The 22732-nt window shown below is 57.6% G+C and overlaps 4 protein-coding genes across 9 annotated transcripts in view; all 4 read left to right on the forward strand.

Moving 5' to 3' along the window:
- The window catches only part of LOC309883123 (histone deacetylase 8), a 28807-nt gene extending 23991 nt beyond the window's left edge, over positions 1-4816 (forward strand). For both annotated transcript variants that reach the window (XM_082770909.1, XM_082770908.1), the window contains 3 exons: positions 415-509; positions 2973-3078; positions 4415-4816. In XM_082770909.1, the coding sequence (XP_082627035.1) occupies positions 415-509; positions 2973-3078; positions 4415-4437 (224 nt within the window). In that variant the 3' untranslated portion in view covers positions 4438-4816. The remainder of the gene's footprint in view (positions 1-414; positions 510-2972; positions 3079-4414) is intronic.
- Positions 4817-6205: 1389 nt separating this feature from the next.
- LOC309883001 (small ribosomal subunit protein eS4) lies at positions 6206-9173 on the forward strand. Its single transcript, XM_082770630.1, has 7 exons — positions 6206-6238; positions 6455-6532; positions 6975-7155; positions 7364-7461; positions 7990-8161; positions 8513-8670; positions 9013-9173. Exons 1-7 carry the CDS (start codon positions 6236-6238, stop codon positions 9112-9114), a joined length of 792 nt encoding a protein of 263 aa, XP_082626756.1. The 5' UTR covers positions 6206-6235; the 3' UTR covers positions 9115-9173.
- A 1179-nt stretch (positions 9174-10352) lies between these two features.
- Positions 10353-14936, forward strand: LOC309883012 (hepatic and glial cell adhesion molecule-like). Of its 3 annotated transcripts, XM_082770650.1 has the most exons (6): positions 10353-10676; positions 11259-11588; positions 11695-11964; positions 12202-12261; positions 12845-12893; positions 14826-14936. In XM_082770650.1, the coding sequence occupies exons 1-6, from the start codon at positions 10604-10606 to the stop codon at positions 14890-14892; spliced, it is 849 nt and encodes a 282-aa protein (XP_082626776.1). In that variant the 5' UTR covers positions 10353-10603; the 3' UTR covers positions 14893-14936. The 3 variants fall into 3 exon arrangements, with proteins under 3 accessions (XP_082626776.1, XP_082626774.1, XP_082626775.1); XM_082770648.1 differs by having other exon boundaries at positions 10553-11588; XM_082770649.1 differs by lacking the exon at positions 14826-14936 and adding an exon at positions 13599-13734 and having other exon boundaries at positions 10553-11588.
- Positions 14937-16335: 1399 nt separating this feature from the next.
- Positions 16336-21992, forward strand: LOC309883235 (uncharacterized protein). Of its 3 annotated transcripts, XM_082771139.1 has the most exons (3): positions 16336-16555; positions 17499-17906; positions 18034-18413. In XM_082771139.1, exons 1-3 carry the CDS (start codon positions 16495-16497, stop codon positions 18228-18230), a joined length of 666 nt encoding a protein of 221 aa, XP_082627265.1. In that variant the 5' UTR covers positions 16336-16494; the 3' UTR covers positions 18231-18413. The 3 variants fall into 3 exon arrangements, 1 of the variants encoding a protein (XP_082627265.1); XR_014318417.1 differs by lacking the exons at positions 17499-17906; positions 18034-18413 and adding an exon at positions 21549-21992; XR_014318418.1 differs by lacking the exons at positions 17499-17906; positions 18034-18413 and adding an exon at positions 21552-21992.
- The last annotated feature ends 740 nt before the right edge of the window (positions 21993-22732 follow it).

The following is a 22732-nucleotide window of genomic DNA, read 5'->3' on the forward strand; positions in this document are numbered from 1 at the left end:
TTTCCTTGTGAGGTTGTGCACAGTCACAATAGACATGACTACTCCCATACTGCCTGTGAAACGTCATTTACTTGTAAAGCTGTCACTCGTCGTACTAATTAGCTTCATGTTTGTCCTCTCAAGCATGACAGTGCTGAAGAGCTCACCAGCAAACGGCTGGACGTGTGGATCATGCTTTATGGGCCCAAGGCTGGCATTTAAAAGCAATAGTTCCTTGTCTCTGCTGCCGCCCTTGCCTTTCTGTCCCTGTTACCCATGAAAACCCCTCTGTGCTGTCAAGAGACAGATGGGGTTGTGCTGGGTCTGCAGAGGTGGCTGGAGGAGCTTCCGTGGCTTGTTCCTGCTAGTAAAATCTGCTCTTTCCCTTCTCCCCCATCTTTCCCCTTCCAAAATCGTAATTCTTGCTGGAGACAGGAGGCTACAACCTTGCCAACACGGCCCGCTGCTGGACATACTTGACTGGGGTTATCCTTGGGAGAACGCTGTCCTCGGAGATCCCTGATCACGAGGTAAGGTTTGCCAAACCCTCCCTGCTCCTTGCCCAGGAGCAGAGTCACTCCACCTAACGCGAGCGGCACCCTGGCTGCTCAGTGCTGTTTTGTTGAGAGAGGCTCCTGCAACAATAACGCACTGTCGGAGCAGCACAGTGGGTGCTTGTTCCCCAAACCTAGGGCTGTCCACAGCTTTTTGGAAGGGAGCTGAGAAGCCAGTAAAGTCAACCCTCAGGTAATTACACAGGGGGTGGGGAGGTGGAGTCACCTGCGGGCTCAAAGAGTCCTTCAGGATGTGCCAGGAAGGAGCCAGAGCTTTCTCAAGGCTCTACGTTTTAGTCTGCAGTGACTGCGGAGGAGAATTACGTTCTGATTTGTCTGAGGATCTCACAGACCAGTATGCACGAGGAACTAAAGCGTATGAGTGGGTTTAAGCTGAAAATATGTCGTCATGGACATTGGTGCTTGCAGATACGAGACGCTTTTTGGGAGTCGTCCCGCTTAGATGCGATCCTTTAACCAGAAACAGGTTTTAAAACTGAGCAATGAGTTGCGTGCGGGATGTCACAAGGTGCACAATGGGCTCCTGTGTGCTCTGGCTGCTCCTTCTCAAAGGAATATTTATCCTCTTCTGGGACAGCCGACGCTTGGGCTGCAGAGCTGAGCTGGCTGCGACTTCTGGCGCCACTGCTGGCCAGCCAAGTTGGGCTCCCCTTGCAGCGTAATGGTGCTTGTGATTTTTCGTTTCCGGAGACGAGATGAGCTGCTCAGGAATCACCCTCCTGGAGGAACACTCTCCTGGAGAGCAGCCCAGTCGGCCTCATGGAGCTGTGCTGCAGCACCTGAAGAGGAACGAGCTGGAGCCAGGGAAAACGTGGGCTGCCTGGAGTGAAGCAGTCACCTGGTGTCACTGGTGCCACCGGGAGGAGAATGTGTGTGATCAAACCAAGTCCCTGCCATGCACAAGTGCATCTCGACCCTGCATCTCAGAGAAGATTTACTAAGAATCCTATCTGGGTGGTGATGTTAGCCCCAAGGCTGCTGGTGGGGATCAGGAGCGTAACTGCAGCACTTACTGGGTGCCAGGTGAAGTGGCTCAGCACGGCCAGAAAGGTCCTGGGAAAACAGAGCTGGGTGGAGCTGAGACAGGAGCAATTTAGAAATCCTCTCTGATCTGCTTCGGGTTCAGAAAGAATACGTGGAGACGCAGGAGCATGATAGGTTGTCTGATTGTTCAGAGCCTGTGGCCACGTCCTCCATCAAAGGTAATAAAGTAATCTTGGTAATAAGAAACAGCTTCGGTACGTGAATTGAACAGTTCTGGATCTAAAACTGGCCAGAAGATGGTGGCATTCATCTCATTAAGTGTGGGGCAGCAGCCTGCCTTCGGGGAACCTGCATTTCTCTCCTGTGGCATGGAGAAAGTGGCCATCGACCAAACCGAAGCAGTGAAGTGTTCAAACAGCACCAGGTGAAGAACCTCCAGGCACGGCCCTTAGGTTGGTGTACACCTCCATTCTGCCAGCAATGGCCCAATGAGCATGACTTTTCCCCAAAACCATGGTGGAAACTTGCAGGCTACAGAGCCTGCAGGGGGCTGGGACTGGCTTGCAGCTGGAGGTGAAATTTTGGGCTGTCGTGTTCCCCCTGGATGTGCCCCCTGCAGCCACGCAGCTCGTACTGGAGCAAGGCACAAGCTGCCTGCCCTGCCTGTGTGTGCCCGTGGGTGCTTCGCAGCCAGGAAGGCCGGGTGTGATGCTTGTGCCTCTCCCAGAAGGGTGTGAGCCCCTGTCCTCTGGCAGGAGATCAAGAGCTTCATTCCTAGCCTCGTTAGTGGCTCCAGCTGCTATTTTTCATTGAAGCTTGTAATCCTGTTTTGAAATGCATTAAGCAGTTTGTGTCCACAAATACCCTTAAGCCCAGATACACGGGCTGATGCTTGCAGTTTTTTTCAGAGGATTTCCCTTATTGGTTTTAAATTTTTTTCTTGCATCTTCCCATCAGCGCTGGTCTGTGTTTGGAGCTCTTGAACCAGAACCAAGATCAACAACTTCTGAAACCGGCTGTCTTGACAAGAACATTGAAGGATCACTTTTGTTTTCCTTCAGCTGATGCAGTTATCTGTCCCCTCCCTCCTCCTCCATCGCATTATTTCATGATGTGCTGCAGAAGGAGCATCTGAACGCCTGCTGGCCGAGGCAGATGGAGCATGTTGGCTTTGGACGGCTTTACTGGTCCATGGTGCTCGTGCGTGGTCGTGCTCCATCTTCTTGGGCGTGCTCAGGGAGACAGTTGAGGGATTATAAAGTCTCGTTAGCTTTATTTAGCTCCCCCAGAAAGCTCACATTAACAGGGTTAAATGTGCTCCCTGGAAGGAGAGGATAAGTTTTGCCTTGTTACAGACAGGTGCCCCTGGGAGCCCTCCTCCAGCCTCAGCCATCCCGGGACCCCTCTGGTGACCCTCCTCTCTTCTTCCTGCAGTTCTTCACGGAGTACGGTCCTGACTACGTGCTGGAGATCACGCCCAGCTGCCGGCCAGACCGCAATGAGCCACAGAGAATTCAAGAAATTCTCAACTTGATCAAAGGTGAGTCGTCCAGCTCAAGCTGACCCTCCTGCTTCGGGCTTAGGGGTCCTTTTAGGGAGGACTTTGGGCTCGCTGGAGTTTTCCTTGCTGACTGGAAAGGTAAACCCCATTTATTTTATTGCCTTTCATAGACAATTAGGCATGTCATGTCTAATAAAAACATCACTGGATGCTCCCCACGGGAAGGCAGGCTCAGGAGGTGCCTCTGTGAACATACAGTAAATGAGTCCTTAAATTTCCATTTCTATCAGAAGCATGGCTGCTGCTTTTCTGCTGCCTTTTCCTGGTGTCCTTCCCAGCTTTTTGGGTTCAGTGGTTTCGGGGCTTCCTAAGCTCTCGGCGCTGTTGCTGGTTGCACGTTACGGATCCAGCGAGGAGCCTGTCCTCCGTCCATTCCTCCATTCGTTTCCCAGGTTTATTCAGACTTTGGGTGCCAGCACACAGCGTAGCAGCAAGTGTCGTGGTTGGCACGTGGAAAAACCACTTTCTTTTGCATAAAACTTGGTGTTGGGGATTTTCACTGAGCGCTGCCTTGTTGTAGGATGAGAAGCAGCCAGTAACCGGCTCCTAGGCGCCTTCCCAGTGCCCATCTGTGGTTTCACAGACCTGTGTCACTGCCACCATTTCTTTTCCAAGACGAAGCTCCTCAGCCTGCTCCATCTCTGCAAGCAGCACATCTTCACCTGGGGGTGCCCACCAGCAGTTTGATAAACCCTCAGAGCTTGCTGCAGTTCCCAAGGGTGAAACGAGAGAGATGTCTTTTAGGTGAAAGCTTCCTTTAGGTGAAAAAATAAGAGATTTTCACTGCAGGAGTTACCCGGCAATGCAAAAACATCCATGGCACGCTCAGCCCTGCAGCAAGTTTTTTTCTCCGAGGCAGTGCTCAGAGTGGAGTTCCCATCCTTTGATCCCAGGGCAGCTCTGTTGCTCTGAGCAGCTGGAAGCAGCTCGCAAACGAGCAGCGTCTTGTCTTGGTTTACGGGCTCCTGAGGCAATCACAGCTTAACTAGGACCCCTCTCTCTTGCTGTCAGACCTCGTCAGGCTGTCACAGCAGCAGGAAGGCATCAGCTGACGGACGCAAGGGGTACAACTTGTCTGCAACCAACATTTTGGGGAATTCATGCCCTCCTGCCCCCCTGTCAGCGTCAGACAGGGAGAGCCGTGGCTGCGTGGCACGCCCTGGCACCCCTTCTGCATTCTCCCCCCCAAAAAATACCCACCCAGGGCAGGCAGTGCTGATCAGATGAGCCCAAAGAACAGAAAATAAAGCAGTGCCACGCAGCGAGTGGGATCGGAGACGGTCGGGCTCACCCTTCTGTGCATCTTTCTCTGCAGGGAATCTGAAGCACGTGGTGTAGGAAGGCGCGGGTTTCCCCCAGAGCATTTCCCCACGGGAGGGGACACGTTTACGGGAGCGGCTGCCGGCGTTAGCGGCTGCAGAGGGGATTTGGAAGAAACTACTGTTGGTTCGTTGGTGGATTCGTTTCTCTTTTTCAAGAAAAAAAAAGAAAAGCCTGCTGCGTACCAGGGCTCGCCGTGGGCAGGAGCACGAGCCCTCTGGCCCCAGGTTTCCCGTGCCAGCAGCGCCTTCCTTGCTCCTTTCTCTTCCCTTTTTTAACACGACAGAGTTTATTCTCACTACTGGTTCTAATGTTTTTTAAAAGAGGGGCCACTGCAAGCTGTGTTTTTAACTGGTGGGCATTTTTTTCCCCTAAATAAAGTATTTGAAATACTCCAGCCCTTTTCCTTTCGTCCTGTGTCCACCCTACCGTGCCAGCACCCAAAACCCGTGGGGGGGGGGGGGATCACCTGGCCCGGGAAGTTTTTATTTGTGCGGATTCTTTTTATTTTATTTTTAAGCAACATCCGCTTGTTGTGGGAAAGCAGATTTCCTGTTTGCTTTAATTAGCTTGTGCTGGAATAAATAGCACAGATGAAGGGGTCCTAGGCGGCCGGGCTTTTGTTTCAGTCTCTTGTTTTTCCCAGCTACAAAGAGCAGGAACTGCGGCAGGGATGGGGGGCTGGATGCTGACGCCCCCTTGGAGCTGGCCCTGTTGGCAAATCTCTGTGAGATTTGCTCCTTTTCATAGAAAAAAAAAAAATGGGTCGAAGCAGGAGCTGTTGTCGCCTGGCTCCCCCTCGCTGGCTGCAGGGATGGAAAAAAAAAAATCAGGAAAAGATCTGAGTGGGGTCCCAGCTTTTATGGGGGAGGATGCTTGGGGGGGTCTAAGCGTAGATGGGGGGGACATGGGGGGGTCCCAGCCGGGATGGGGAGGGGATGTGGGGGATCCCAGCCTGGATGAGGGGGACATAAAGGGTCTTAGCTATTTTGAGGAGGGCACGGGGCGGGGTGGGGGGATTCAAGCGTGGATAGGGAAGGGACATGGGGGGGTTCCAGCCTGGATGGGGGGCACATGGGGGGGACATGGGGGGATCCCAGCCTAGACAGGGGGGCACATGGGGGGCTCCAAGCGTGGATGGGGGGGCACAGGGGGAGGTCTCAGCCTGGATAGGGGGCACATGGGGGGGACATGGGGGGCTCCCAGCCTGGATGGGGGGCACATGGGGAGGTCTCAGCCTAGATGGGGGGCACATGGGGGGCTCCCAGACTGGTTGGGGGACACATGGGGGGGTCTCAGCCTGCATGGGGGGGACATGAGGGGATCCCAGCTTGGATGGGGGGGACACATGGGAGGCTCCAAGAGTGGATGGGGGGACACATGGGGGGGGTCCCAGCCTGGATGGGGGGCACATGGGGGGCTCCAAGAGTGGATGGGGGGCACATGGGGAGGTCTCAGCCTAGATGGGGGGCACATGGGGGGCTCCCAGCCTGGATGGGGGACACATGGGGGGCTCCCAGCCTGGATGGGGGGCACATGGGGGGCGTCCCAGCCTGGATGGGGGACACATGGGGGGCTCCAAGAGTGGATGGGAGGGCACATGGGGAGGTCTCAGCCTGGATGGGGGGCACATGGGGGGCTCCCAGCCTGGATGGGGTCACCCAGAGACCCCCCCTTGAGGTGGGCCGCGGGCGCTGCTCGGGGTCCTCCCGGCCGCCAGGGGGCGCCCCTCAGCGAGGCGGCCGCGCCCCCCTCCCCCCCCTCCCACATCCTCCCCCCGCCGCCTTCCCCGCCCCTTTCCCGCCCGCGCGCAGCCATGGTGAGTCCGCGGCGCCGCCGCTCCCCGCCGCCATCCGCCGCCATCCGCGGCCCGGGGCCGCCCCCGCCGGCACGGGAGACCCCGGGAGGGAGGGCGGGAGCCTGGGGAACGCTCGGGAGGGGGAATGGCGGCGGCGGGAGGCGGGATGAGGCGGCCCCGGGGGTGCGGGATGAGGAGGCCCCGAGCTGAGGCGGCCCCGGCGCGTCCCGCCCGCAGGCCCGCGGCCCCAAGAAGCACCTGAAGCGTGTGGCGGCGCCCAAGCACTGGATGCTGGACAAGCTGACCGGCGTCTTCGTGAGTAATGGGCCGGGGAGGGGTCGGGGGAGGCCGGGGGGAGGTTTCCCTGTCCCTGGGAGGGAGGTGGGGGTTGTGGGGGGGGGGCTCAGGTTGCTCAGGATGGGAATTGAGGAGGTGTTTCTGCTCGGAAGGAGCATTCAGGTATTGGGACGGGCTGCTCAGGGAGGTGGGGGAGTCACCGTCCCCGGGGGTGTGCGAGGAGAGGGTGGGCACGCTTGGGGACACGGCTCGGTGGTGGTAGCGGTGGTTGGGCCGGGATCTTGGAGGGTTTTTCCATCCCTGATGGGTTTGGGGTGGGTTTGTGGTGAGGGGAGCGCCCTGTGAGGCTGTACGTGCCAGGAAAACCTCCTACAGCTGCCCTAGGGTGTCGCTGTGAGAGTTATTGGGGTCCTGGGGCTCCCCTCCTGGGGCTCCCCTGCCCAAGGCTCGTCTCCTGCAGGCGCCCCGTCCGTCGACGGGCCCTCACAAGCTGCGGGAGTGCCTCCCGCTCATCATCTTCCTGAGGAACAGGCTGAAGTACGCCCTGACCGGCGATGAGGTGAAGAAGATTTGCATGCAGAGGTTCATCAAGATCGACGGCAAAGTTCGCACGGACATCACCTACCCTGCGGGCTTCATGGGTGAGCAGGGAGGGCCAGGGCAGGCGCATCAGGCTGTGATGGGGGGAATGTCCTGTGGGGCCAGAGGAATTTGGGGGCGAGGTGCTTTTTTGGTGACAGCGAGTGTCATTCAGCCATCTTCAGGTCTATTAAAAGGTGAGCTTTGTGCTGATTGTTAGATAAAGTAGCCACTAACAGCTGCTGTTTCTCCTTCTCTCTCTGAAATCAGATGTCATCAGCATCGAGAAGACGGGCGAGCATTTCCGCTTGGTGTACGACACCAAGGGCCGGTTTGCCGTTCACCGCATCACAGCTGAAGAGGCCAAGGTGAGGGGCTAAAGCTTGGTGCCCGCGCGGGCCCAGCCGGGTGTTCCTGGGGGCACTGCTTCCTCCCTGGCATCTCCTGAACAGGAGCTGGCGGCTCTGAGCACCGAGTCCTTGCCACCCCTGAGAGGATCGGGGCCTTCTGGGTTGGGGCACGAAGCCTTTGAGGGGGGAAAACCTGCTGGTGTGCCGCGAGGGCAGCTCCCAGACGGGTCTGCAGGTGCGTGCTCTGCTGCTTGCTGTGCTCGCTGTCAGCATGGGCGACGTTACCTTCACCGGGAGCTTCGCTTGTGGTGTAGGGGCAGAGCACAGGGGGCTCGGGGCTGCCTGGAGCTGAGGTTAAAGGAAGCCAGAAAGCTCTGGAGGAGGGATATGGGTCTGGGAGAAGGCAGCCTCTGCTGTGTGGCCACAGGCTGCAGGGCAAAATGAGGCAAAATGCCTGGCTGTAAGATTTTGTAGGGAATCGCAGCGTTTGTAGGGAGGCTGAAGGCTGGGGTGCCTCGTCTGAGCAGCGCTGGGTTTTGTTTGCAGTACAAGCTGTGCAAGGTGAGGAAGATCTTCGTGGGCACCAAAGGAATCCCTCACCTGGTGACCCACGATGCCCGCACCATCCGCTACCCGGACCCCCTCATCAAGGTGAACGACACGATCCAGATTGACCTGGAGACTGGCAAGATCACGGATTTCATCAAGTTTGACACAGGTGGGTCTCGAATTCCCTGCAAAAACACTGGGCTCTTGGAGAGCAAAGAGCACTGTGAGGGTGAAACACAACCATCAGGGATCTTTGACCTGAAGCAGGTGCTCGAGGCTGGCTCCGTGTTGTGTGGGGAATGTGTTGGGGAATATTTTGGGACCGCAGAGCTGTTGGGCTCCTCGAGCTGTGCCGGGATTCTTGGGGGATGTTGGCAGGGGATGTCGTGAGGTGCCCGGCTGCTCTGCGGGCTGCCCCGTGGGCTGTGCGGCTCTGTCCCTGCCCTCCTCCTCCCGGCAGAAGGGCTTCAGCTCAGCACCCGGCACGAGCTCTTGTCACAGCCGCCTCCCCCCGCCCTAGGTAACCTGTGCATGGTGACTGGTGGCGCCAACTTGGGCCGTATCGGGGTGATCACCAACCGGGAGAGGCACCCCGGCTCGTTCGACGTGGTTCACGTGAAGGACGCCAACGGCAACAGCTTTGCCACCAGGCTCTCGAACATTTTTGTGATTGGCAAGGTAAGTGAGCACGGGCTGGAGGTGGGTGGGCCCTCTTCTGTTTTTGGGGGGCTGTGGGCTGAAGCTGGGAGTCGTGGGCACACGGAGCAAAGCTCCAGCTCTGCTCCCGTGGTTCTGACAGCTTCGGGCTGACCGCTCTGGGATGGGAAAGCGCAAATAAACTCGGAAGGGGTGGGTGGGGATGTTTTCAGGAGGGAGCCCCATGAGATGTGGGAGAAAGAGGCCTGACGGTACGCCACGGCTTCCTCGGGGTCTCCTGCTGGGTGAATTCCATCCCCGCGGGGGCTGGCTCGTGCTGTGGTCTGTGCTTCTCGGTGTGACGTGACTTCTGCTTCGCTGCAGGGCAACAAGCCGTGGATCTCCCTGCCCCGTGGAAAGGGCATCCGGCTGACCATCGCCGAGGAGAGAGACAAGAGACTGGCGGCCAAGCAGAGCAGCGGGTAACCTGCTGCTTGGCCAGCTGCGGTCCTACCCGGATGTCCAATTAAACGTTTAATTACCAAGCTGGCTGCTGCTGGTGTGGCCCCGACCACGGCTGGGGGACGAGAGCGTGCGCTCAGTCGGGATGGGGATGTCGTGAGGCTGGGCAGCGCTGGCTGCAGGAGCATCCTTGTGGCTGCAGGGCCAGAGCACAGCGGTGTGTGGGGGGGACCGGGACAGCCTCGAGCCCCTCCTGTTGCCTCTGGGCTCTTCCACCTTCCCCATGCGCAGCCCCTCTGGGCTTAAAAGCTCCTGTTTTGGGCTTACAGTCCAGGGGCTGCCTCTTTATCAGCCGTAGCTGAGCTCCTGGGTTCTGCCAGCTCACTTCCCCTCTCCTGGATGACTTGATGAGCTGGGAACTCCCCCTTTGAAGGTTTTTGTCAGACAACCATTCCTCCTTGATTCCTCCTACTGATTTATTCAGCCCCAGTTCTCTCTGAACTGGTAGCAGGTGCCCTGCTGTGGCTCCTGCACTTGTTTCTTCCCTTTTTTTTCCAGATTCAGCCCTGAGGGAGTGGGAAAAAGTCGGTGAGGGTGAGAGGTTCCTGCCTGACCCCTCAAGCCCCCTCTACGCACTGCTTCCACCCCCATGTCCTTGCATCCCTATTGTGGGTTGGGGCAGTGGGAAAACACTCGATCCTGGGGGCGTTCAGTGCTGCGTGCTACAAAATTCGCAGTGGGGCTCTCCTTTTGGAGCTCTCTCTGTATTTCTGCATCACCTGAGAGCCCTGCCCGTGTCCTTCTGTGCCTCCCCCAGGGCTCTGCCCTGCCTCACCTGCCCTGGGGGGGGGCTGGATGCTTGGCATGGCGTGGACCCTGCTCTCCCTGCACCCCCCAATGCTGGGGGCGCGAGAAATGGAGATGGAAAAAACACCGAGTGGTGGTCCCACAGCCCGGAGTGGTGAAGGTTTCTCTTGAACTCCTAACTCTGCTTTCACCTCTGCCCGGTTGGCAGCAGGTTACACGTGGTTATTGGTGTAGCTCTGATTTCTTGCGGGGGGTTTAGCAGGGGGGAAGATGTGCCAGGAGAATCTGGTGTGCTGGGAGAAACTGGTGCACCTTTTGGGGGAATTGAGCTCTTGGGGGGCCACAGTGACTTAAGACATCGCAGCTCTTCACATGTGGAGCTTCAGCCTGGGCAGCAGGGCTGGAGGAGGAGACGTGGCTTCACCTCCAGATGTTAAATAACGGTAAGACAGATCTCTAAGGCACACGACGTTATATCCAGCCTGGGCTGCTTTTGCAGCCGCAGAGCTCCTGGGCACCCTGAGCCTGCTGCACCCCACAGCCCCCGGCCTTGTGGTGCGTGCCGTGCCCGGCGTCCTGGTGCCCCGTGCCGAGCCCAGCCGCGTGTCGGGGCCTGAGTGACGGCGACAGGAGGCGGTGGCACCCGGTGCCGATCCCGGTCCCAGCCCCAGCCCTGCTGCAGGCCGCGCTGCACCCCAGGTCTGCCATGCTCGCCCTTCCCCTCCTCGTCCTCCTGGCCTCCGCCGGGACAGGCCCAGCGGCCGGCCTGGCTGTCATAGGCAAGTCCTGGGGCTGGGGGCGGTGGTGGTGGAGGTGGTGAGTGTGGTGGTGCTGGTGGTGTTGGTGCTGGTGGTGGCTGTGGTAGGCCAGGCGGTGCAGGTTCCCCCCTCCACCATGGAGCTTCTCCTGGCTGCTTTTCCCACCCCAAAGCCCCTGCTGCATGCTCGCAGCCTCGATAACAACTTTCAAAATGTTTTGGGGAGCAAATGGGTGGTTGGGAGGGGGCTGCCCTGGCTCCAGGTGCGACTCCCTGGGGCTCCTTTGCTTCCAAGCCCCCCCCATAGAGCAGGGCCAGGAGCAGGCGGCTCTCGCAGCCGTACCCACGCTTGGAAACTCCTCAGGCAGAAGCCGGCTGCGAAGCGAAGCAGTGCAGGCATTCAGGGAGATGAAGGCAGCGCCTCCCCAGCCTCCTGCTTCTCCGTGGTGCTGCTTAAAGCCCCGCCGTGAGGCCCCCCCCAAAATAATCCCGTCCCCAGCACCGCCGCTTGCGCGGGAGCCGAGCCAGGGTGGCTCTCCCTGCCCAGCTGCCTGCTGGATGCCGGTGCGTCCCGCTAGCCCCGCGCTGCGTTCCTCCCTTCCAGCCCGCACGCTCTTCCCGTGCTACTCTGCCGACCTCAAGCCGGTGTCCGAGGTCCTGGTCTCGGCCAGGGGCTGCACTGTGCTCTTCAGCGTCGAGCCGAGGGCAGCCGGCACCACGGCGTCCTGGGAGTACGAGTCCGGCGCGCGCAAGGAGCTCATCGCCACGTTCGTTCCCAACAAGTCGGCCGAGATCTCCCGCGCCTACGTGGGCCACGCCAGGCTCAGCGAGATGGACTTCTCGCTGCAGCTGGTGCTGCGCTGGTGGGACGGGGGGTTCTACCGCTTCCGCTCCGAGTCGGAGGCCACGGGCTGGTTGGAGCTGCGCGTGGTCGGTGAGTGCCAAACCCTGCGCCGCAGCCGGGGAGCTGGAGCTGCTGCCCGGGTGCTGGCACCCTCGAGGCGGGGGTGTCAGTGCCGACGGGTGCTCCATCTGCGCAGAGCCGCTCTCCGAGCCAGAAATCCTGGGCAACTCGTTCGTGGAGGTGGGAGGCGACACCAAGCTGTACTGCAACGTGCTGGAGGGGCAGGTGGACTTGTACCGGTGGAAGAAGAACGGAGAGCTGCTGATGGAGAGCAACGGCCTCCAGTTCATCCACAACAACACGCTGGAGATCCACCGAGCCCTGATGAACGACACCGGCTACTACACGTGCATAGTCAGCAACGCGGTCAGCCACAACGAAACCTCCTTCCTGCTGCGCGTCCACAGTAAGTGGGGTTTTCTTCCCTGGGCACAGGAATGGAAAGCTGGGGATGGCCCCAAAATGTTCGCTCTGGCGCTGTTCCTGGAGGTCTTGTGGCTTCCCAGCACAGTCTGAGATGAGGAGTGGGAACAGCAGAGCTCCACTGAGGACTTGTGTCCTCATGTCCTTGTGCCACACTACCTGTTAGCAGGAGTTTTTTTTCTCTGTGGGGGCAAAATTCTGGGATTTGATTCTTTTTCAGGCAACAACAAGGCATTTTTACCCATCATCCTGGTGTTCATTAGCATCGGCTTGCTGGCAGGTGAGTGCTGGGACCAGCTTCCCCTGGCATTTTGGGCTCTGCTGCACCACTGATGGGCACCGTGGCAGGCACCGTGCACTGCCTCGCCCCCCTGCCCCAGCCTCGGGAGCAGAGTTTGCTCTGAGCAGGCTTCCCACACCCAGAGCTGGATGCAGATCCTCTCGCTGTCCCTGCCCGGGTCAGTCCCACGGATGCTTCTGGACCCCTCATATCCCTGCTGGGGTGGGAGCAGTTTTGCCCCCCAGTGCAGCCCGCTGGGGTTTTCTGCCTGCAGAAGGCAAGCGCGTGTCCTTGCCTTGTGGCCTTGCTTCTCTTCCTTGTTTGGAGCGCTTTTTCCAAGCTAATCCATCTCCAGGATGACAGCAGTTTGACTGCGCAGATTGCTGGCTACAAATTGGGAGGGGAAAAAAAAAAAAAAAAAAAGCAGGGATGCACCCAAGTTGGGGCCCAAGGAGAGAGCTTGGTGGCTTAAAATAGGAAGCTCTGTGTGGGTGGTGAAAAAGCCTCCAGGCTTGAGGCTCTTTGCCACGCGTTGAGCATCTTCATCCCTGGGGTGTTTAACAGAGGCAATGTTTGTCCTCAGGGATCTTCGTCTGGTGCAGGTTGAGGAGCAGCCGAGACGATAGCTCCAGGTAAGAAGCCTTCATCCCCGTGTGCTGTGCCCGGGTGTTGAGGGATGCTGGAGCTTTTCTGGGCTGGCCTGGAGTCATTCCCGGTGTCTTCTGCTGCAGAAGCAGCCCAAAAATCAGAGCAGAGCAGGGTCTCTCCCAGAGGAGGAACACTCAGCGTCCCCAAAGTGCCTCTGCGGCTCAGACGCTCGCTTCCAGTAAAGTTTTCCAGATTGGTTCATCAATCTGGCAGCCTCTGGGGTGGAGCAGATGGGGATGGCGTGCAGACCTGAAACGTGCTCCTTAGTGTTTACAGAGTTGTTGTTTGTTTGTTTTAAATTCCCCAAAGTGCTCGAGAGGCTGCTGGGAAACGTGTGGTTTTGCAGCCTCCCCGAGGCTTGCTCGCTCTCAGGTGACTCGTGCAAGCAGCAGGGTGTTAACAGAAGGAGGGCGAGGACCGGGATATGGTGCCCCAAGGACGGGAAACCCCATCCCGAGTCAAAAATAACAGCTCTGAGCTGTCTGGCAGCCCCAGCTGGCTGAGCCCGTCCCCAGCAGCTCCGCAGGTTGGGCAGTTTGGGGGCCCCGTGCTCGCTCCTCTGCGCTGGTGGCTTGGGGACCTCTCCCTGCTGTGAGCTTCAAGGAGAGAGATGGGGGGCTTCAGGCTGTGTGTTCTTTGCTGTTCTGTTCCTGCAGTTGTTTTTTTTATCTTCTTTTTGTGATTTTCAGGTAGTTTCTGATAATTTAGCACTGGAAAGGCCAGAGGTTGCATTGTCCTCAGCATTATCCCTATGGAGATACCTCTTGGGAGAGTGGAAGCTCATCCAGGAGAGGGTGAAATCATGCCCCACGGTGGGAGTGATTGCTATGCTTGCAAGCGTCCAGGGAAGCCAAATGTTACAGAAAAAAATATATTTTTGAACTGTTTTGAGTGTCTACAAATCATTTGAGGAAACTAGTTTTTCATGTCTCTTGCTACAAATAAAAGCACACACGTTCTCCCTCTTACAGTGGCGTGGTCTCTGGCTATGGGAAATAAGCCCCGTGCAGTTCCCAAAACCCACAGCAGGGACGGGATGCGGGCAGGAGGGGGAGCCAGAGCACCAGGAGAGGAATATGGGATGATGACAAAAATGTGTCTGGCTGGCCAGGGCCGCACTGCGCTCAGAGCAAAGAATTTCTTCCTTGTACCTCATCTAACCCTAACCTCTTTTAGTCTTAAGCCATTCCCCCTGTGTCCTATCCAGCCAGAAAGATCTTGGTTCCTTACCTGGTTTAGTTCTGCCGCTTCTGACGGTGCTTTTCCCACCGCTGGTGCCCTTGTTGGCCTGCAGAGCCCCCCCAGACCCCTTGAAAGGGGACGCGTGCTGCCCCTGTCCTCTCTCGGACCACGTAACCTCACCGGGAGGGTGCTGCGGGCACCTCCGAGCACCACAGCTTGGTGCGTCCCAGGCGGGGGCTATGGCAAGCAGAAAAGCTTTTCTGCTCTTCTCTCAAGTGCCACGAGGCTGAGCCCTTGTCAGCGCCTGGGTCCTGGCCCCACGAGCTCCTGCCCTGGCCTGGAGGAGGCATCTTGGCAAGCTGTGCTCCAGCCTGGCTGGGACAGGGGCTTTCCTTGCCCCGGGGATGCGCTTTCCCTTGGGACGGGATTTGTTGCAACCCAGGGCACTGCTCAGCTTTAGTTTGGTCTGTAAAGCAGTCTGCCCTGGCCCGCACCCCCTCGAGAAACCTGGTCCAGAGCTGGCCAAGGCAGGATCTGGCCCCAGAGCTGGGGCCCAGATAGCACTGAGCTATCCTGTGCTTGAGGAGACACAGCGGGGACACCAGCAGAGGATCCAAATGGAATCCTTCTATTGCAGCGGCTCTAGGAAAGCGAAGGAAAAGGTGAGTGTAGGATTTCTTTTTTTATTATTTATTTAAATTTTTCATGTTTGAATATTTCTCATCTGATACCAGGGGGGACAGCAAAGGACCTTCAGCTGAACCCAAAAGTCTACAGCCCACAAAGCATGGAAACCACTGACAGCTGTGGTGCGACCACAAGGTCAGTTAAGAGCCTGTGCAAGGGAAATCAGCACAGGCTAGGTCATAGATGCTTTTAAGTCTATATAAAAAAATCCCACCACTAAGGTGATAGAGCTGTCGAGACTGATGGCACCACGGTTCTAGGCAGAAAGACACCTTAAAAAGGGACATGCCAAGGAAACAGCAAGGAAGCAGTGCAGGAAGGAAACACCCTCAGAAGCTCTGCTGGAAGCCAAATACACAAGCCTTTCATACAAAAACCCCATCGACCTGGTTAGTATTACTCTCATGCCATCCTCTGTGCCAATCAGTAGCAGCAATGCATTGCAATTGAGACAGCTGGACCAGACCCCTCAAAAGAGTCTAGGGACATTGGGAAAATATGACGGGGTTGCTGTGCTCATTCCCAAACATCGGCCGAGGGCTGGACCCAGCACAGATGTTCATGGAGCTCCTGGTCACTGCTCGTGCTGCTGGTCCCTGGGTGGCCCGTGAGGGGGGATACCTGCAGGATGGCCGTGCCAGCTGGAGAGCTGCATCCCGTGGGCATCCCACCACCGGGGATGCGAGGGATGCATTTTGCTGAGAGCCAGAGGAGGTGCGTGAGGAAGTGGTGGTGGGGCAGGGTGGGCTGCGAGTGCTGTGCTGCAAGGGGAGAGAATCTGCCACTGATCTGCCTCTTCCCCTCTGCAGGACGAAACCTGGGCTTACTTGTGGAAATCCCGCAGGATGCAGTCACTGGCACCGTGGGGCAGTCCGTGCTCCTGCCCGTCTCCTACAGATGCAACAGCACCCCTCACTTTCCGATGTCTATTAAGTGGACATTTGGTCATCCCTCACAAAAAATCAGCGCTTGTGCTGTGCAGAAGTGCTCCCTGGATGATGGGGGGCTCCCAAGAACTGCTCCACAAAATATTTCCCCAAACCTGTACATTGGGGCCGTGTTGAGCTCTTCCCCGAGAACGCATCCCTGCTGTTGCGGGACCTGCAGCTCAGTGACAGCGGGGTGTACACCGTCAGATTCCTACAGCACCAAATACAAAGCAGGCACATCACCCTGACCGTGCTTGAGCAACCTGTCACCCCAGACCGTTCCAGCAAAGGTAAGTGTCATGGGGCTGCAGCACCACCTGAAGCAGTTCCAGCAGCAAAGCGAGAGCAGGGAGAGATTCCCAAAGCTTCTGGCCGGCCCCAGGTGGCAGTGGCACCTCGCAGGGGGGCTGGAGACTCCAAAGGCTGCTTTTGTGGGGCAGGGGCTGGGCGGCTGCTGACACTAAAGGGTGACAGCTGCAGGAGGGCCCTGTGAGCCATCGAGCTGCATCCCCTGGAAAATCCCCCCAAAAATGGGGATGCGATGGACGCATTTTCTGGCAGCTCCCTGCTGTGAGCGTGGAAGGTGCTGGGGCAGAAGCAGCGCCCGCAGTGGGGGCACAGGGGACACCCCACAGCCCCCTCTGTCCCCGCAGCCCCAAAGCGTGCAGGTGGCACAGGAAGGAGCCGGGGCTCGCCCGCCCGCCCGCAGCGAACCCCACGGCGCCGAGGGGCTGAGCGAGAGCCTCCGACTTCCTCCTGGCCCAGGCGAGCGCAGCAGCCGCAGGCGATGTGTCCCGGCCGGCGCTGCTGGGGCCTCGGCTCCCTCCTGCTGCTGCTGCTGCTGCTCGGTGAGCTGGGGACGGGGCCACTGCGGCTGGAGAAGCCAGCGGGGAGGAGGCTGGGGCCAAGGGGGTGTCAGGGCAGGTGGTGCGGAGCCCACCCTGGGGCGGCTGCGTCCAGTGGGGTCCCCAAAATCAAGGGCACCGTGCTGAGGTCTGGACGTGAGGCTCCTGTCAGGGGGCGGTGTGCTGTGCTGCGTCTGGCTGGGATGTTAGCTTTCCCTGCAGCAGCCCACACAGTGCTGGGCTCTGCACTTGCAGCTGGAACAGCAGTGGGATCAGCCCAGCGTTGTGTCTGCTGCTGAGCAGAGCTGGCACGGCACCAGGGCTCTCTCTCACCCTCCTGGGGGTGGGCAAAAAGGGAAAAAGGAACATCCCCAGGGCAGCTGCCCTAAACCAACCAAAGGGATACTCCGTACCACCTGATGGCACACTCAGCAATATTGGGTGGAAAAAGGAGGCAGAGGGGAGGCTGGGCTCTTGTTGTGAAAATGTCGGTCCTCCTGAACACCGGCTATGTGCGTTGAGGCTCTGCTGCAAGGACGTGGTCAAGCACCGCTCACTTGTGGGAAGTAGAGAGTAATTTCTTTCCTCTGCACTTCCACATCGACTTTACGAGTTTTGTTTGGCTTTGTTTTTTCCCTTTCCCCCTCCCTTTTCCCCTTTATTTTTTCTTTCCCTTTAGCTGAATTGTTTAATTACTGATAATCTTTCCTTCATAATTATTTTTCCCTTTAATTAAATGATTCTTATCTCAACCCGCGAGTTGTTCTTTCCGTTACTTCTTCCCTTCCTCTTCTAAGGAGGGGGAGTGAGAGAGAGGTTGTGGTGTTCAGCTGCCTAGCACGGTAAAACCAGCACACGGGGCAGGGTGGGCTGAGCGCTGTGCTCCAAGGGGGGAGAATCTGCCGCTGCCCTGCTGAGCTGCTGAGCTGCCTCTTCCCCTCTGCAGGGCGAAACCTGGGCCTCCTCGTGGAAATCCCGCAGGATGCAGTCACTGGCACCGTGGGGCAGTCCGTGCTCCTGCCCGTCTCCTACAGATGCAACAGCACCTCTTGCTTCCCGGTGGCAATTCAGTGGCGGTTTGGTCACACCTCAGAAGCAATCTACAACTGCTCAGTACAGAAGTGCTCCCTGGATGATGGGGGGGCTCCCAAGGACTGTAACACAAAATGTGTCACCAATCCTACATATTCGAGCAATTTTGTGCTCTTCCCCACGAACGCATCCCTGCTGCTGCGGCACCTGCGGCTCAGTGACAGCGGGGTGTACACCATCAGCTTCTTACAGCAAAGACAAAGCAGGAACATCACCCTGACCGTGCTCAGGCAGCCTGTCACCCTGGACCCTTCCAGCAACAGTAAGTGTCCCTGTGCTGCCCTGGCAGCATTCCTGCCCCTCCTGATGGGGACAGCACGGGACCCCTGCAGAGGTGTCCTGGGGAGGTGGCAGCCTCCCGATGCCACATCTCCTCTCTCCTACCGCAGGCACTTCTCAAACAGCAGGAAGAATAGCCACACGCATCCCTTGCTGCATCCTCGGAGGCTGCTACTGCTTCATCCTGCTGCTCCTGCAGCTGCTCTTCCACCTGTGCTGGCTGCGGGGCAGCCGTGGGGAAGCCTGCGGCTGCTGCTGGGGAGAAGGGAGCCAGCGTGCGGGAGCAGCCAGGGCCGGGGCAGAATGAAGTGCCCACAGTGCCCGGGCACAAGGAAGGCGCTCAGCTGCTGCCTCGGGGCTGCTTTTCCCTCTGGCACCTGCCCCTCTGCTGGGCAAACCGGGCTCCAGGTCCCTGCCTGTGCCCAGGCACCGTCCTGCCCCCAGTGCACAACCACTCCCCACGCTCACATACCCCTGCTGTGAAATTCCTGCTCCCAATTCAAACACCAAATAAACACCTTTCCTCTGGCATCCCTGTCTCCAGAGTGTCTGGCATGGGGCTGCAGCACCACCTGAAGCAGTTCCAGCAGCAAAGCGAGAGCCGGGAGAGATTCCCAAAGCTTCTGGCCGGCCCCAGGTGGCAGTGGCACCTCGCAGTGGGGCTGGAGACTCCAAAGGCTGCTTTTGTGGGGCAGGGGCTGGGCGGCTGCTGAGGCTAAAGGGTGACAGCTGCAGGAGGGCCCTGCAGGCTATTGAGCTGCATCCCCTGGAAAATCCCCCCAAAAATGGGGATGCGATGGACGCATTTTCTGGCAGCTCCCTGCTGTGAGCGTGGAAGGGGTGCTGGGGCCGAAGCAGCACCCGTATCACAGAATCACAGAATCACAGAATTTCTAGGTTGGAAGAGACCTCAAGATCATCGAGTCCAACCTCTGACCTGACGCTAGCAGTCCCCACTAAACCATATCCCTAAGCTCTACATCTAAATGTCTTTTGAAGACTTCCAGGGATGGTGACTCCACCACTTCCCTGGGCAGCCTGTTCCAGTGCCTCACAACCCTTTCAGTAAAGAAGTTCTTCCTAACATCTAACCTAAAACTCCCCTGGCTCAACTTAAGCCCATTCCCCCTCGTCCTGTCACCAGGCACGTGGGAGAACAGACCAACCCCCACCTCGCTACAGCCTCCCTTGAGGTACCTATAGAGAGCGATAAGGTCGCCCCTGAGCCTCCTCTTCTCCAGGCTGAACAAGCCCAGCTCCCTCAGCCGCTCCTCGTAGGCCTTGTTCTCCAGGCCCCTCACCAGCTTCGTCGCCCTTCTCTGCACCCGCTCAAGCACCTCGATGTCCTTCTTGTAGCGAGGGGCCCAAAACTGAACACAGTACTTGAGGTGCGGCCTCACCAGAGCCGAGTACAGGGGGACGATCACCTCCCTAGCCCTGCTGGTCACACTGTTCCTGATACAAGCCAGGATGCCGTTGGCCTTCTTGGCCACCTGAGCACACTGCTGGCTCATATTCAGCCGACTATCCACCATCACTCCCAGGTCCTTCTCTGCCTGGCAGCTCTCCAACCACTCATCTCCCAGCCTGTAGCTCTGCTTGGGGTTATTGCGCCCCAGGTGCAGGACCCGGCACTCGGCCTTGTTGAACTTCATGCAGTTGACCTCAGCCCATCGGTGCAGCCTATCCAGATCCTCCTGCAGAGCTTTCCTACCCTCGAGCAGATCGACACACGCACCTAACTTGGTGTCATCTGTGAACTTACTGAGGGTGCACTCGATGCCCTCGTCCAGATCATCGATGAAGATATTAAAGAGGACCGGCCCCAGCACCGAGCCCTGGGGGACGCCACTAGTGACTGGCCTCCAACTGGACTTGGCTCCATTCACCACGACTCTTTGGGCCCGGCTATCCAGCCAGTTTCTAACCCAACGAAGCGTGCGCCAGTCCAAGCCAAGAGCAGCCAGTTTCTTGAGGAGAATGCTGTGGGAGACGGTGTCAAAAGCCTTGCTGAAGTCAAGGTAGACCACATCCACAGCCTTTCCCTCATCCACCCAGCGCGTCACTTTGTCATAGAAGGAGATCAGGTTCGTCAAGCAGGACCTGCCTTTCATAAACCCATGTTGACTGGGCCTGATCGCCTGCTTGCCCTGCAAGTGCCGTGTGATGGCTCTCAGGAGGATCTGCTCCATGAGCTTCCCTGGCACTGAGGTCAAACTGACAGGCCTGTAGTTTCCCGGGTCTGCCCTCCGGCCCTTCTTGTAGATGGGCGTCACATTTGCTAGCCGCCAGTCAACTGGGACCTCCCCCGATAGCCAGGACTGCTGATAAATGATGGACAGTGGCTTGGCCAGCTCCTCTGCCAGTTCTCTCAGTACCCTTGGGTGGATCCCATCCGGCCCCATCGACTTGTGCACATCCAAGTGCCGTAGCAGGTCACCAACCATTTCCTCATGGATAGTGAGGGCCACATCCTGCTCCCCATCCCCTTCCACCAGCTCAGGGTACTGGGTATCCAGAGAACATCCGGTATTGCCGCTAAAGACTGAGGCAAAGAAGGCATTGAGCACCTCCGCCTTTTCCTCATCTCTTGTAACTAAGTTTCCCCCCGCATCCAGTAAAGGATGGAGATTCTCCTTAGTCCTCCTTTTTGTGTTGATGTATTTATAGAAACGTTTTTTGTTATCTTTAACGGCAGTAGCCAGACTGAGCTCCAGATGAGCTTTGGCCTTTCTAATTTTGTCCCTGCACAGCCTCGCTACATCCTTAAAGTCCTCCCTAGTGGCCTGCCCACTTTTCCAAAGATTATAAACCCTCTTTTTTCTCCTAAGATCAAGCCACAATTCTCTGTTGAGCCAGGCTGGTCTTCTTCCCCGCCAGGTCATCTTTGGGCACGTGGGCCAGACCGTTCCTGCGCCATTAAGATTTCCCTCTTGAAGAGCGCCCAGCCTTCCTGGACCCCTCTGCCCTTCAGAACCGCCTCCCAAGGGACTCTGCCAAGCAGTGTCCTGAGCAGCTCAAAGTCAGCCCTCCGAAAGTCCAATACAGCGGTTTTACTGGTCCCCTTCCTGGCCTCGCCAAGAATAGTGGGGGCACAGGGGACACCCCACAGCCCCCTCTGTCCCCGCAGCCCCAAAGCGTGCAGGTGGCACAGGAAGGAGCCGGGGCTCGCCCGCCCGCCCGCAGCGAACCCCACGGCGCCGAGGGGCTGAGCGAGAGCCTCCGACTTCCTCCTGGCCCAGGCGAGCGCAGCAGCCGCAGGCGATGTGTCCCGGCCGGCGCTGCTGGGGCCTCGGCTCCCTCCTGCTGCTGCTGCTGCTGCTTGGTGAGCTACTGCAGCTGGAGAAGCCAGCGGGGAGGAGGCTGGGGCCAAGGGGGTGTCAGGGCAGGTGGTGCGGAGCCCACCCTGGGGTGGCTGCGTCCAGTGGGGTCCCCAAAATCAAGGGCACCGTGCTGAGGTCTGGACGTGAGGCTCCTGTCAGGGGGTAGTGGGGCAGGGTGGGCTGAGCGCTGTGCTTCAAGTGGGGAGAATCTGCCCTACTGAAAGTGAAGCAGTAGAAGATAATTGCACAGGAAATGTGACTATCAGTCCTCAGCCATATGTGGTCACTGGTTGTCCTCTCAGCAGACCTCATGTTGTTCCTGACCCCTGCTGAAGGATTTGGAAACACCATCCCCGGAGAGCATGGCAGGACAAGGGAGGACTGCTGACATCTGCTCCTCCACAGCGGTGAGTGGAGCCCACCCCCAGCAGAAAAACCTCTTGATCTCCCTGGTGCCTGCTAGAGCACAAAATAACCTGCAGCAAAATGAAGACCGAGGTCTGAATTTGGACACCCAGAAACAGAACCACCCCTTTACGAGCCTTGTGTGTCCCAGAGCAGCTTCTTCTCGGAGAAGACACCTTTGGAGAGCCTGATACCTTGAAACATCATCTGCAAAGAAGACCTGCAAGGCAGGGGGGATTAAATCCTCCCTGTGGGACCAGGGCCTTGGGGGGGCACCAGGGAGCCCTTGCAGGAGGTGGTGTCCTGCTGCACCCATGGTCAGCTAAGGCACAGGGAGCAAAGTGCCCCTTCTGCTTCCACGGGTTTTCTCAGCTAAAATAAAGTTTTGCAAGAGTTCCCAGACTTTTGCGTTATTCTCCTGCTCTTTGGTAGCATTTGTTATAAGTTGCCCCCTTAGTTAATTTTCAGAGAGCATTGCATTAATAATAGAAAGGAATTTACTGAGTAAGCAACAGCAAGCAAAACAGCGCTGGGCGGCTGGGGAGTCTCGGCTCCGCCAACGGCGAGCACCTCACCCCCGCCAGGGTCCCTTTTTGTATCTTGGTAATTCCGGGATTACGCAGCACATCCTGGGATATTCTGTGACTGCGCGCACTGTTGCTAGGGGGTCTTCTCTGTCCCTCTGGTGCTTGTGAAGATGAAGGCCGTAGTCTTCCTTGGCGTTGTGGTTCAACTTCTTGTTTTATTTGGTCATGTTGGCCCAGCGTGAGACAGGAAGGCAGGATGTTGATACAGTAGTTTAGCAGCTTATCAGGAGATGGTTACATGAGCTTTGCAGCAGTGTCTTTGAACAAAAGAGGAAACTGAGATGCAGAAGGAGATAAGGGTAGGGGGTTCTCTTTTTTGTTATATTAAGCAAAAGAATTTTCATAGTGTCTAGGCAAGTATTATACAGCTCCTTACTTCAGCAGGGAGCTCTCACAACTCCCGCTCCTCAAACAGAACTCCTTGTTTTTATAATACAAAAGACAATGAACAAACATTTATTGTGTATTACAGCATTGAGGCACGTTGTGCTTTC

Source organism: Aythya marila (genome assembly GCF_965140915.1).
Source record: "Aythya marila genome assembly, chromosome: 13".
NCBI classification, from domain to species: domain Eukaryota; kingdom Metazoa; phylum Chordata; class Aves; order Anseriformes; family Anatidae; genus Aythya; species Aythya marila.

Coding starts and splice junctions, on each gene's coding strand:
- LOC309883001 (XM_082770630.1), top strand. Junction 6,533..6,974: donor ACAAGCTGACCGGCGTCTTC/GTGAGTAATGGG, acceptor CGTCTCCTGCAG/GCGCCCCGTCCGTCGACGGG. Junction 8,162..8,512: donor TTTCATCAAGTTTGACACAG/GTGGGTCTCGAA, acceptor CCCCCGCCCTAG/GTAACCTGTGCATGGTGACT.
- LOC309883012 (XM_082770648.1), top strand. CDS start 10,838: ATGCTCGCAGCCTCGATAACAACTTTCAAAATGTTTTGGGGAGCAAAT. Junction 12,262..12,844: donor TAGCATCGGCTTGCTGGCAG/GTGAGTGCTGGG, acceptor GTTTGTCCTCAG/GGATCTTCGTCTGGTGCAGG. Junction 12,894..14,825: donor AGCCGAGACGATAGCTCCAG/GTAAGAAGCCTT, acceptor ATCTGATACCAG/GGGGGACAGCAAAGGACCTT.
- LOC309883235 (XM_082771139.1), top strand. CDS start 16,495: ATGTGTCCCGGCCGGCGCTGCTGGGGCCTCGGCTCCCTCCTGCTGCTG. Junction 16,556..17,498: donor GCTGCTGCTGCTGCTGCTCG/GTGAGCTGGGGA, acceptor TCCCCTCTGCAG/GGCGAAACCTGGGCCTCCTC. Junction 17,907..18,033: donor CCTGGACCCTTCCAGCAACA/GTAAGTGTCCCT, acceptor CTCCTACCGCAG/GCACTTCTCAAACAGCAGGA.